Genomic DNA, 13563 nt, shown 5'->3' on the forward strand with positions numbered 1-13563 from the left:
AAGAAACAGTCACCAGAGTTGCTATTTCAAACTATCATACGGCCTCCTCTTACCCTAAAGGTACTTGTCAAAAAAAAGCAATTAACTAGCCTAGCAATCAGTTCCAAATATGGCAGGATGGTTAATTCCAACATCATGTGAATATATTCATAGGTATGGATTGGTGCTTTTTTAAAATAAGGGAATGAACTCTTGGACTAGCTTAGTCACAGTCTGAAGTCATGAGAACAGAAATCATTCTACATTGCTAGCAAACTCCAATTTACAAAAGAATGCTGGAAGCTAAAAGGCTTGTTGATTTATCATGTACAGCAAAAGAGTAATTTTGTCGCTCTTGTCAGGCTTTCCTAGAATCCTGCTCATATCCTGTGTGGGTGGCATAAAAGGAGTTTTGAATAAAAATAATAATTCTCTTGCTCTCCAGCCTGCATAATTCACATCAGTGAGCACTCATCTCAGCGGCGAAGTCTTCTGCCAGAGATGCTCAGTCTTTTAGCAAACACCCGTTATCTTACTCACACAGCACCGAGTGCCATTTATCACCCTACCTGCAGGTTAATGCTCCCATAAGCATTCTTCAGCAGATTAACAACATCAGCATGAGAAAGACCATCCAGAGGTTGCCTATTAATACTGATAATTCGATCGCCAACCTAAAAGCAGAAAGAGCGACAGAAAAATCTCATTTAAATTTCTTTAAAAGATCAGCGCATTGCTATTATGCTTTTTTTTTTTTTTTTCAACCAGAATCTTCTCTGCCAAGTCGGAATTACGGTCAACTGGAGCCTTTATTCTGTAGAGCATGGTAGATCTCGTTCTTTGAAAAATAAAAGCCGTGTCAGGTAAATAAGAGAGATACATAAAAACTGATGCTGAAAGGGGAAAAAAAAAATGGACTAGTTGACCCTGGCCAGCTGCTCTGACGGTTCATGGCGGCAGCACGCCGGCAGGCCAGACTCCAGCTGTGCGGTGTCCATACGAGAAAATCTGAACACATGCTAGCCCTTACGACGGACAACCTTTGCCTTCTGCCATGCAGTGCGGAAGGTTCTGCAGACAATGCAAACCGTTTAGAAGCGCAAGTCACGCCGATAATGGAAGAAAGTCACTTCTCCAAACTACTGAAAATCGTATCGCTGCTGGCTTCTATGCTGGATATCATTGGGGGGGGGAGACGGTTTGATACCGGGATGAACCTAAGGCGGAAATACCAGCAGAATTTTGTTTTAGACATTTGGGAGAGCAGCAAACTTCAAAAGTTATTTAGCCCAGGTAACACGCTGTCCCCTCCCCCCTACACGGCTGACAGTATGCGCAGGTGCCAGGGCGCGAGCAGTTTTATCCGCATTAGAAAGAAACGTTCCCGTGGGTGTGCCGGGGGTCGAGGGAGAAAAACCGAGCAAGCAGACTCGATCTCCGCGTCTGCGTGCATCACTTTTGCCGCCCCCTTGGCCACTGCACAAACAGCAGGTACAAAGCACATAGATGGTTTTTAGAGGGCAATTTTATAGCGGCCTTCATAGGGCGGAAGTCCGCGGGTAGACAGTCCGCATTGCATTTCAGTTCTAATGTTCAAAGTGGATTGGGTGCGTAAGTCCACTTTGAAAATTAGCGGATGTGCGCGTACCCCCTTCTCCCATCCCCCCCCGCAACATCCATTTACGCCTGCCTGAGCCTCGTCACTTTGATTCTCCGGGACCTAAAAAGAAAAGCAAAAGCCTTCTCAAGCTGGGAACGTCTGTCTGCTCAGCCCCAGAATGTGTTTTCCCTTTTACTTACTTTGAGCTTGTTTGTGCGAGCTGCTACTCCGCTGGCCTGAATCATGGCAATGAAGATTGGGACATCCCCCAAAGGGCTTCCTTTTCCTCCAGCTATACTGACACCAAGGGCATCACTAGGTCCCTGGCAATGAGAAGACAGCTGTGCTCATGAGGTACTCACAGACATATTCTGATGGAAAGGGCACAATGAAGTTCAATTGCTAATAACAATGAATTTGGTGTGGCTTTCTAAAACCTGCTGCAGGTGTTTACCCATATTCACCCCATAGCTGCCGATTAATGGTGTTCTCACCCGTATGATTTCCACATTTCTGGGGCCCATATCTGCTCCTGTTAATAAGGAAGAAATACCTTCTATTAACTCCTGCTGGAACATGAACAGACTGTAAGATGTTGCAGCTCCCTTTACAGTATTAGCTCTAACACACTATAAAGGATCTCCTCACCCTTTTTTTCTTTTTTGCCAGTCAGTTTCCTCCTGCTCCTCTGGGACTCTAGCACAACTGGAACTGGCCTCTGTTGCGCTATGGCACCATGAATGTCCGCTTACAATTACCCAAGGCTTTTCTCCTATTTTATGACCCTCCTCCTCCTCCTCATCTGCCCAGAAATTGTACTGACTGCTCTTGACCAGCAGACCACAGCTTCTTCTGGGAATCCAATACATGTGCATACTAAGTTCAGCCACTAGGTGTCACCACCAAGTGATGGTCGAAACTCCCTTTTCTCCCTATCCCCCTCCCCACAGCCCTGGCTGGCACAGGACTCAGAAGCCAGGCATAGAATGAAACCAGGGTCTTCCACACAGTGCCATGCAGCACTGCTGTTGAGCCACCAGGGCAACCCAAGACATGCCATCTTCACAATAGGCTCAAAAGAGTTTCAAAAGTAATCAAAAGCAAAATCTAACCAGATTCATTGAATCTAAGTTGTGACATGTTTGTGTTTTTGCTTTTGATGTTATATATCAAGTTTTATGCTATACTTCTTGTCAATGCAATTAATTTTGACACACTGGGTAATTTCTATTTCAGGGTGAAACCCACAGGAGCATAGGTGATGGATAGGCTTAGTTTCATATCACGGCTTTTAAACATCGGGAAATAGTGAATTGATGACTGGCGTATTGAAGATATTTACCCCATAGTTCCAAAAACACAAAGTAGAAATAATTTAGAAAAGATAAACAAATGTGTAATCTATTTACACACATCTGTGCAACAAAAAAATGTCAAAAAGTCAACATGCAAGAACAGGATATTAGTGATAAATCCAGTACTGTTACTACAATAGAAGCAATTCTAACTAATACAGACATAACAAGATAAATGGAATGTTTATTTAATAAGGCATATTAAGAAATGTGCTACCAACTAGAACTGCAATGATCCTTAAACACAAATCCTTGAACCACTAAATGCTAAAATGTGGTGGCTTATGTTAAACAAAAATAGAAAGAAAATAATCTTATTTGCCCTCACTTCACTATAGATGGCTGCACCAACGTGACCGTTAGCTTACCAGAATGCCCTGTCTGGGCACGGAGTGTTTTCACAATCCGGAAAGGGTGTCTTACAGAATCTACGAAAAAGAGGGAAGCACTTACCTGAATTCCTCTGAGAAGGGTCCACTGATGATTTTTTGCTATGGACCAAACTCTGTAAACTAGTGATGACGGGACCCAATGAGGGATGATTTCTGTTCGCACTCTGCTGGCTCGTCTGGAATTGAAAAATAATGCATTAGCAACTGTGAAAAGAAAATGCTTCAAATACAGACAGAACAGGAATTTTATTTCCCAAGATTTTCCTTCCATAAGTGTGCTGAAGACGTATTTTGTCTTACTCACACAGCGTTCTGAATACCTGCACATCACAATTTCTTTATTTCTGTCCATATACTAAATATGAATATATCTTATTTTCTGTCAGCACAATAAGACTCTTGGCCTCTTTTTGACTAGTTCCAAATAGAGCATCTGAGCTAGAGACAGTTCCTTCTTGGCCTTTTTAGTGAAATTTAGAATGTGAGCTATATGGGGGGGCTACAGATTGTGATGGTGATGACTGAGCATCTAGATGGAATCACTGTGAAACTGGAGGACGTAATCACTCAGACTGATAGACTAAAGAACAAAAAAATCGCTGGGACCGGATGGTATTCACCGCAGAGTTCTGAAGAAACTATAAAAATGAAATTGCAGACATGTTTCTGGTTATTTGTAATCTATCATTTAAAACAGCCATGATACCAGAAGACTTTTTGACAGAAGCGGCGGCTGTCAGCGGGTTTGACAGCCGACGCTCAATTTTACCGGCGTCAGTTCTCAAATCCGCTGACAGCTACGGGTTCGGAAAACGGACGCTGGCAAAATTGAGTGTCCGTCTTCCGACCTGCAGGCAGATTTTTAATTTTTTTTTCTTTTTTTTACTTTTGGGGCCTCCGACAATATCATGCATTTGCATGTTGCCGACGCCATTAGTTTCGGGGGGAGGTTGGCCGAGCGTTTTCAACGTGCTATTCCCCTTTACTATATAAGGGGTAAAAATAGCGAGGGTAGTGGAAGGGGAAGGGGGGAATGGAGAAAAGGGAAAGGAGACCATGCGGAGAGTTAAAAAAAAAAAACAAAAACACCCCCCAAAACTAATGCCACTCACCTGATTACCTTCAGATGTTTTCTGTGAGGAGAGGCAAGATCCAGCTCTCAGCCGTCCAATCTCCAGGTGCACCAGACCCTGGGCACACTTGAGAAAGCCAATAACAGAATGAGAGAGTGTCACACAGTTTGCACAGGACGAGCTGGCCAGACCTGCCTGTGAGAGATGCATGGTTTCCTAGACAGAGCTACTGACCAAGCGATGCAGCCGCTGGGCCTGGGATACTGTGCCCACTGAAGGGTGCAGCTACGCTTGGCTCGGCAGATTTTGATAACCCCATGTTTTAAGGTGGGGGATGGGGGCAGGAAGGAGGCACCCATTCTGCATGCTTTTTTTTTTTCTAATATTCATAAGCCTGGTGAGCGGCAAAGTTAATCTCTATCTTTGTCACATTTGTTGAGTATATTCAGGGACACTTTCCTTGTTAAGTTACTATCTTGACCAAAGTTAGCTGGTTAACTTTAAGCAGCTAACTTCCTGCTTGCTACACCACTGAACGCCTGACCTCTGCATGCTCTTTTTTTTTTCTCCTCCTCCCATGGAACATTATGGCAGCCGGCCTATGTTGCACTATTTCTTTTCACTCCACTCGCTTTGCAAAGACGTCTCTCATTACAAGCAGTTTCTGGCTGCTTTTAAAGAGACAGTACCCACAATGGCTCAAGCGCATGGAGGCATTTGCTACCTACCCACTCTACGCAATCCCCCCACTAATTCGCCGCCCTCTCTTACAAAGGGGCTCGCGTGTGTGTCAAACGCTGTGTCAGTGCCATCCTGTGTGAAAGGGGGTTGCATGGTTGGGAGACTGCTATCACTGCCCGGTGTGTGTAGGAGGAAGGCGTGCAGGCTAGTGACCTGTGAATGCCGTCCCTTCATGGAGACGGTAGCAGTGAAGGAAGGACGCAACACTGATATACATCCAGGGTGAATAAGAGTTTCGGAGTATCCAAAGGAGGCGAGCATGGCGACAGAAGCACGGGCAGATGTTTCTGGCTTCGGGCCCTATGGCGGCATTAACATCACAAAGCCCGATCACGCGCAGAACGGCTCTCCTGGCACGCGCACAGGCCACTCTCCTGTGCACGCAATTTAGTATTCAAATGAGGGCCCGTGGTAAAAAGAGGCGCTAGGGACACTAGCGCGTCCCTAGCGCCTCTTTTTTGACAGGAGCGGCGGCTGTCAGCGAGTTTGACAGCCGCCACTCAATTTTGCCAGCATCGATTCTCAAACCCACTGACAGCCATGGGTTCGGAAACCGGATGCCGGCAAAACTGAGCGTCCTGTTTTCAACCCGTGAGCCACGGGCTGATTTCAAATGTATTTATTTATTTATTTTTACTTTTGGGACCTCCGACTTAATATCGCCATGATATTAAGTCGGAGGGTGCACAGAAAAGCTGTTTTTACTGCTTTTCTGTGCACTTTCCCGGTACCGGCAGAAATTTAACGCCTACCTTTGGGTAGGTGCTAATTTCTGAAAGTAAAATATGCGGTTTGGCTGCACATTTTACTTACCGAATCGCACGGGAATAACTAATAGGGCCATCAACATGCATTTGCATGTTGCGGGCACTATTAGTTTCGGGGGGCTTGGCCGTGCATTTTCGACGCGCTATTACCCCTTACTGAACAAGGGGTAAAGCTAGCGCATCAAAAACGCGCATCCAAACGTGGGTTAACAGTGCGCTCCACTGGAGTGCACTGTTAACCCACGTTTGATTCAACCATAATTTGGTTGAATCAAATTGAGTTTCACAGTTAATAGTTCCACAGAGTGTAGGTGCACGAAAGTTTTAGATAAATATCAACAAAGTCATCTATAATATGTTACCTAAAAGTATACTATTCAGTCAGCGACAGAGTTTTCTCTTTCAATTCCTTACTTAGCCAGTCAGATCCCTTTCACAATTGACCCCAATAGTCTTCTGATTCCAGACTTTGGCTATGACTATTTTAGCAATCCAAAAAATGTTATCAATTAACTTCTAGTGGTCTGCCCTTAGGGAAACATCAGGCCACATATTCCAAAGAAAGATCTACAGGTCTAAGCTCTGGAGAATGAATACAGTTTTAATAATGGTCTTCCACACCTTGCCAGAGGAGATTTAGGTATTGAAAAAAGGCAAATCCAGCAGTCTCCACAGTGTGCACGTCTCTACCTTGCAGAGGACACATTCCACCTGTGGCTGTGGGAACTGGATCATTAAAGCATTTTTCTAGTCATTGGTTTCCAGTCTGTAGTAAATATTGAAAGAAATGCGCCCCAAAAATGGACTACTTTCATATTAAACTGTCAAGTGATCCCAATTATCAATAAGACCCACTTCTGGATAAAAAGCTCCCCCAATATATGAATAAGTGCCAGATGCGTGTTAAGTTTTGAACTCACCTTGAGTATAGTAGCCACAGTCTCTTGGGAGGTATTCTTCACATCCTCTCCATTAACCGACAAAATCTGATCACCCTGCATTAATCTTCCATCAAAGTCTGCAGCTCCTCCTTTCACTATGTCAGAGACAAATACTCCAGTCCCATTTCTAATTAACCAAGAACAAAGAGTCATATGTCAAAATAAAGATTTAAAAAAGTTGAATTTTCTTTTAAAAGTGCAGTTTAGAAAACTCAAAATCAGATTTTATGTTATGTTATATTTATATATTCCACCTTTCTTTAGACATAGTCCTACCTCAAGTGGCTCACAAAGCATGGAAATAATACAATAAATAGCAATATATCATACAAATAACATAAAAAAATGCTATAAATAATAATATACATAATAGAAAATATCACAAGTATAAATGTAGAAAAAATACAATATTAAGAGCTTGAACCTCAGCATATCAGAAGCTCTGATGTGTGTTGTGAAAATACTGGCTCAATCTTTACTCACTCCACTGTTTGGAGCTACTGCATGGCCTTTCCTTTTCTGTTTAGGGCAAACAGTAGGCTGCACATTCTTCTATATATGAAGAGTCAGCCAAATGTTTGCATTTTAATTATACAATTAAGGAAGCTGGCGCTTTGGGATTTGTTTCACGGCACAGCTATTTTCAGAACTTACTGGGGCCCCCAGCAAGATCTAAAGCCTGCAACCTTGAGCGTTCAAAAAACTAGATCAAAAGCGAAAGCTGTGAAGCAAAGAAAAACACAGCAGGTTTTAGTATTCATTTACTAATGCAAAATCTTTAAAATGCCATGCCAGGGTTGGAAAACCTGCAATTATACCTACCACTCAACAAGAAGCAGATCTGAGCTCCTGGGAATGCAATGAATTATGACACAAGAAAATCCATGTCGGGAATAGCTAAAATCAATGGTATCCAGAGCAGCAACGCAATCAGCCACATACCAGGTACACTTGAGAAACAGAACGAGTGGCTGAACCTGTTCTGGGACCATACGATGCCAGCTATAAAAAGAGACTCACGGCTGGGAGCAGCTCTGAGAGGGCAAAAAGGCAGGAAGGAGCAAGGCAGAAAAGGAGTATTGAGGTATGCATGGACCTAAAATACACAGAAAGCAATCTACGAAGGGTGAGCTGATACTGCACTCTAACGAAATGCGGTTAATCTGTAGCTTTAGGGGCGCACGCACGTTCAGGCTGGCATGGTTATGCGTATGAGCTGTGCAGGTCATTAGCAGCAGTGGCAGCATTTTGAGTTTGCATCACGGCTGGCAGGAGGGAGGATGAAGGCTTCGTGGGATGGGTGGTTTAAACATGGCTGTGTGCAAGGGATGGGAGTCTTTGGACCGTGGAGGCTCTCGTCAGTTTGGCGGGGGGGGGGGGGGGGGTGAGGATGGTGGGCACTGGGTAGGCCTGGAAGGGGAGGAGAGGGGGTTTTGCGTTGAGGACATGTTGTCTGGGTCGGGGAGGGTGGGAGGTTCTGGGCTCAAAGGTCTACTCGGGTTGCTAAAGTTAATTATACTTCCTGAGGAGGCCTCGGAGGTAACCACACAGTGCTAATGCCTAATGAGGCAATTTAAATAAGACCTTTTTAAACTGGATCGCTTGCATGCACGTTAGCGCAGTACCGTGTGATGCTATCTTAGTTGATACAGGTAGTGGGTTGTTATGGTGATAACGTGCTTTGTACCTAGACTCCATAATTGTTATTAAACATATTCACAGAAACTGAAGGCTTGTTATAAAAATTCAGACATAAGTACATTTTGTATAATTGGCATCGGTAGGTCTGTTTACCATTTTCCAGTTTAATCTCACTTCGTGCTTACTATTACTGTATTGTGCTTAGCTATCTTAAAACAGAAATGTCCTTGCGTGGAACATACATGGCTGAACGCTTTATCCAGCTTTGTTCCACAAACGTGAGGTGGGGGTGCGTTATTCCCTTGGGTAATGCTGCTTCTGATTTCCTCCCTTGGCCCACAACACACAATCTGTTCCTTTTCCGAGCTGTGCTAGAGGGTCCTACCTTTTCCCCACAATGCTGAGCCCTAGCCCTCTGCCGGTTTTCTTCTGCAGCTCCACCAGGAAGGTCTCCAGGTTCTCCTCGTCTTTGTACTGGGCTTCGTCTCTGTAGACAACCAGCCGCACTTTCTGGGGGGTCTGCCTCAGCGCCGTGATTGCTTCTTCGTGCGAGGCGTTCCTCAAGTCAGTGCCATTTACCTGCAACAAACACAGTCGTACTTCCCTACTGGCAAAGACACAACCTGTACAATTGCGCAGCACCACTCGGGCAGGACATACTGTCATGCAGGTTAGCACCAGAAGGCCGTAAAAACGCTAGGCAATGTAATTTTTGCAAATAGTTGTATTGCGAGGGAGGCAGAGCCGAAGGAGGAAGAGGAATTAATGCAAAAGATAAACAGATGGATTTCTTGCCAGGCTCTATTTTGAAGTAAACTTTCGCGAGCGGCTACCTTATTAAAATGAAATTGTGGAATCTACTCTGTTACGTATGCTTTGGCACCCTCAACAGTAAAAGGAAGCGGCAGCCATGGATGACTTTAGACATGGGGGGGGGAAAGACTACTTTAATCATGGATTTTAGGTTTCTCTTATTCAGATTAAAATTTCATTTCTACTGCTTCTCAAACTTTTTATATCTATATTCTTTCAGATTTTGTTTTAGGTAGATTGCAATGCCTTTGCAAGGCCCAACATACAAAATCCAGTTTTCTCCAGGCCTCTAGGGGCACTAAACGCCTACATTACAGATTGTGAGATTTAGTAGTTTTTCCTCACAAGACCAATGTTGCTTCCTTACAGGCCGGTACAGTAAAAATCGCGGGAGAGCGGGCGAGCGCCCACTCTCCTGTGTGCGCGATTCAGTAAAAAAAATGTATTCAAATTAGGGCCCGCACCTTACTGAATAAGGGGTAAAGCTAGCGCGTCAAAAACGCGTGTCCAAATGCAGGTTAACAGTGCGCTCCGTCGGAGGAGTCACCCCCGTCAGGAGAAGTCACCCCTCCTTCAACTTGTCTGGTTCCACGCACTTTTGAAGGAGTCAGTACTGAGGCTTTTGTTTAGAAATAAAAGACCTAGATATTCTTGGCTCTAAGACTCAAGCACTCCCTAGAGTTGCTCAGGCTTCCCGGATGAAGGGTAACAAGTTTCTTGCCTTACACTCTCAGATCTCCTCGTTACAAGGCATATTTTTCTTTACCTGTAAGCGTGACATCCGGTTCCAGGGGAATAAGCAGAACCTGCACCTAGGGAGGGTAATTTTGTAGCATGGCAGGTAACTCATGCAATAAAAGGGAGCATAAGCTGCACCAGCTTTCAATGCAAACTTCCACGCTCAAGTCCACTTTGAAGATTATCCCGAGGAAGCGATGCGGACACATCACCACCTGCTATCTGGTGCTATCTGGTGCAGTTAAGAAAATGCACGCGTAGACTTTTGAAATCAAAATGTCTGCGCCTGTGTCCCAATCCCGCCCAGACTCTACCCCATGCACATAAAAGTACAGGGTGAATGCGGGCATAGCATTACTTTCCCTTAGGAGGGCCCTCTGAAAGTTACCCTCCCTGAGTCAATTATCAAGTCCAGAGTCAATCCACAGCCCACGGCTTCTCCCCCCAATCCCTACAGCAGAAGATCTATGGCAGCTCTTATCACGGGATATTATTAACAGCTGATCAATAGCTCTCACTAGTCTGAGTACTCAGTGGTAGCTTGTTTGCTTTTGTCTTGTTTTATTTCTTTTTTTATAGTACTCTGTGAGAACCTGTTTCTTGTTACTTTCTTCTATCTGAAGGCTCGGCTTGTGCTTAGACGTAACTAATCTTATTTATTTGGTACAATATTCATGGAGTGTAGAGTGTAAGTTACAGACCTAAACACCGTGCTGGGCAGACTGGATGGGTCATTCCGGTCTTATTCTTCCTTCATTTACTGCTGCGACTTATAACCCTGTACATATTTGGCAATTTGTCATATTTGTATTGTAATAAATTATAAATTTAAATTATGTTTTTCTTCTTACAGAGTCTTTGCATTTCTTCTGTACAATTTAGATTTCCTATTGCTCTTTATCTGCTAAATAATTGCTGGAAATCATCCGGTGATTAGTTCCTTTTCCTCCAATAGATGGCGCCATAGACCACTGAAGGACCTGACTTATTAAAGAGTTTCCCAATAGGCACAAAGTGGGAAAAATCTTTATAATTAGTTTTCCACTTTGATTTGCTTAAGATAAAACTTGCTAATTATTTTGACAAACCTACACATGCATGCATGCATGCATATATACACACGTATCTATGAGGGTATGTGTCTGCACACCTGCATGTATTTAGGGAGCAATGACATTGAAACACTGTGTTACTAAAAGTTAGCCAGACAAATCCTTTTGGGGCGGGAGGGGGAGGGGCATGATAACACTTTAGCCCATCAGACCTGACATTCAGTGCTCCCCCGGCTACAGTTGTGCGGGTCAGTCTGGTCAGAAAGAAGGCCTGTCCTGAGTTATCTGGATACCTTTAACTGGCGACATCATGCGGTAGACTTATCCAGATAAGTCCTGCCTTATATCCGGATAAAGTTATTCAGATAATGGCTCTTCGAATACGGACCTCAAAATTATTAATCAATATCAGAACCAGGTTCTGCCTGCCAACCATTCCGAATTTAGCAATAAGCCTCACTACCTGGGATTTCTGTAAGTAATTTCTGTAAGTAAACCGATGAGATGTTCCCAACGTTCGTCGGTATATAAAAGATATTAAATAAATAAATAAATAAAGTAGTGGGACCAGCTATTTCTAAAATACGTTCACGTTAAAAAAAAAAAATAGTTTTAATGCATGTGTGTGTATGCGTTATATATATAGATATATATATCTCTCTCTCTCTATATATATATATATATCTATAGCTCAACACCAAATCCCAGAGCCTAACTTTGCCTAATTACTTGTATTTTCTTGCATTTTAATTTATTCCCATGTGTGGTATGTATAGATGAATATATGCAGGCACGTGCCCGTACATGTGTTAGTATCAGCTACCAGTTTCTGTTCATCTAAAAATTCTGCATATGGTTAAGTCCTCGTCTCACTTGGACCAGTTTTATAAAATAAACATAGCATGAGGCCTAAGAATGACACATAAACATTCACACTTCTCTATACAATTAATCATCATGATTTAAGTATGCTTTCATAAAAAAAAAAAACCCCCCACACCTAATTGCCAGCTTTGTTCAGGGCTGGCTTTAAAATGAAAATCTTAGTTTTAACCAGTATGTTGTCCCCTGCTGCCCCCAGCACAGCTCCCCCAGTTTCTTTCACTGTTTTTCTAACCTCATGCTCTTGAATTATAATGGGTGTGCTGGGAATTTCTAGCTCTGACTGTGAAACTGTATCAACAGCTGCACTATGACAAACTGGACCTTATGTGAGTTTAATCTGCAAAGCAAAAATTCCTTTTTTTTTTTTCCTTCTTAAAACCCTTTCTTGTTGAAGCTTCCCAGATGCACAGTTGAACTCTTAAGCCTTTAATAAGAGAGAAGGTCCCATCATAAATACAGACAGAAGGGGTTGATTTCTATCCTCTTTATTTGGATAATGCTTGATCTTTACGCTCAGTTATTTTCTTTGTTCTCCTGTTTGTTAATTTTATGACCCCCTGAAGTCAATTTTCAGAAAGGGCCAGGGCACCTAACTTAGCCACATACACTTTGACTGGCTGACTTAAGCACATTTTCAGCCAAGTCTAGCCACCTAGGTTTTCAGCTGAAAATCAACCTAAATCTAGCCAACTAGATGTGGGGCACTCAGTTCAAATTCAGTCAACCAGCACGGAAAATCCGTGCTGGCTAGCTAAATTCTCTCCCTTGAACAAATATCTTCCTCCACAAAGCTGGCTATAAAATCTCCCGAGAGCCAACAGTCGATCCCGACTCTCCCTCCCAACTACCCGGATCTCCAAATCAAAACCTCTACCCATCCCAAGTGCTACCAGCCCCTCTTCCTCCCCCCCCTCCCCCCCAAAAAAAAGGTTTGCAATGCTGAGCTACCAGGGAGGTCACAGGTCAGCTCCCAAATTCATATTTGAAATCCCTTTCACACAGTGTCCTTCCAGGGCATTTATGGAAATTTGCTCTTTTTTTTTTTTTTTTTTTTTACGATGCAGTAGACCCGGAGGAGTATTGCTTGACGGCACAGAGAAGCATTCATCCTGTCACTGACAGAAATATGGCAGGGAATCTTTTAAACCCCACGGTACTTCTCACCTTTGCAGACTGTTTTCTCGTCAGCAGGCGTCTGCATTAAATCATTTCCCGTGTTTAAAAACTGTCTCTAGTCACAAATTACTGCACCACAACGGTCAGTACCGGTAATTCTCTGAGGCTCTTGGAAAGTTGAGATGGCTGCCCTGCTGCATCCATTTCATTGCTGTTTCAGTGGTGGTTTTACGTCACAAAAGGCGTTGGAGAATTCTCACACTTTACGAAAGATTTTTATGTTCGTGCGAGCTCTTTTTAATGCCACAGCCAATAACCAATTCTGAAAGCTACATATTGCCTCGCTTTCTGGATGACTAGACATAAGCACTCCTTTCAAACTTTACAAACAAATACATATTTATGAGTACAGCCGGTTCCTGCAATAGCCCAACCTTCCCAACACTCACACCTCTACCCTGGTAGTGACA

At 43.4% G+C, this 13563-nt stretch overlaps 1 protein-coding gene across 4 annotated transcripts in view; it reads right to left on the reverse strand.

Moving 5' to 3' along the window:
- PATJ (PATJ crumbs cell polarity complex component) overlaps positions 1-13563 on the reverse strand; it is a 288430-nt gene that overhangs the window by 21952 nt on the left and 252915 nt on the right. For 3 of the 4 annotated variants that reach the window (XM_029618990.1, XM_029618987.1, XM_029618988.1), the window contains 7 exons: positions 8875-9068; positions 6828-6975; positions 4439-4525; positions 3388-3502; positions 2074-2111; positions 1780-1902; positions 549-653 (listed from right to left, as the gene is read on the reverse strand). In XM_029618990.1, the coding sequence (XP_029474850.1) occupies positions 549-653; positions 1780-1902; positions 2074-2111; positions 3388-3502; positions 4439-4525; positions 6828-6975; positions 8875-9068 (810 nt within the window). The remainder of the gene's footprint in view (positions 1-548; positions 654-1779; positions 1903-2073; positions 2112-3387; positions 3503-4438; positions 4526-6827; positions 6976-8874; positions 9069-13563) is intronic. The other variant, XM_029618989.1, reaches the window with a different exon arrangement.

The sequence above is a fragment of the Rhinatrema bivittatum genome, chromosome 10, assembly GCF_901001135.1.
Source record: "Rhinatrema bivittatum chromosome 10, aRhiBiv1.1, whole genome shotgun sequence".
In the NCBI taxonomy this organism is placed as follows: domain Eukaryota; kingdom Metazoa; phylum Chordata; class Amphibia; order Gymnophiona; family Rhinatrematidae; genus Rhinatrema; species Rhinatrema bivittatum.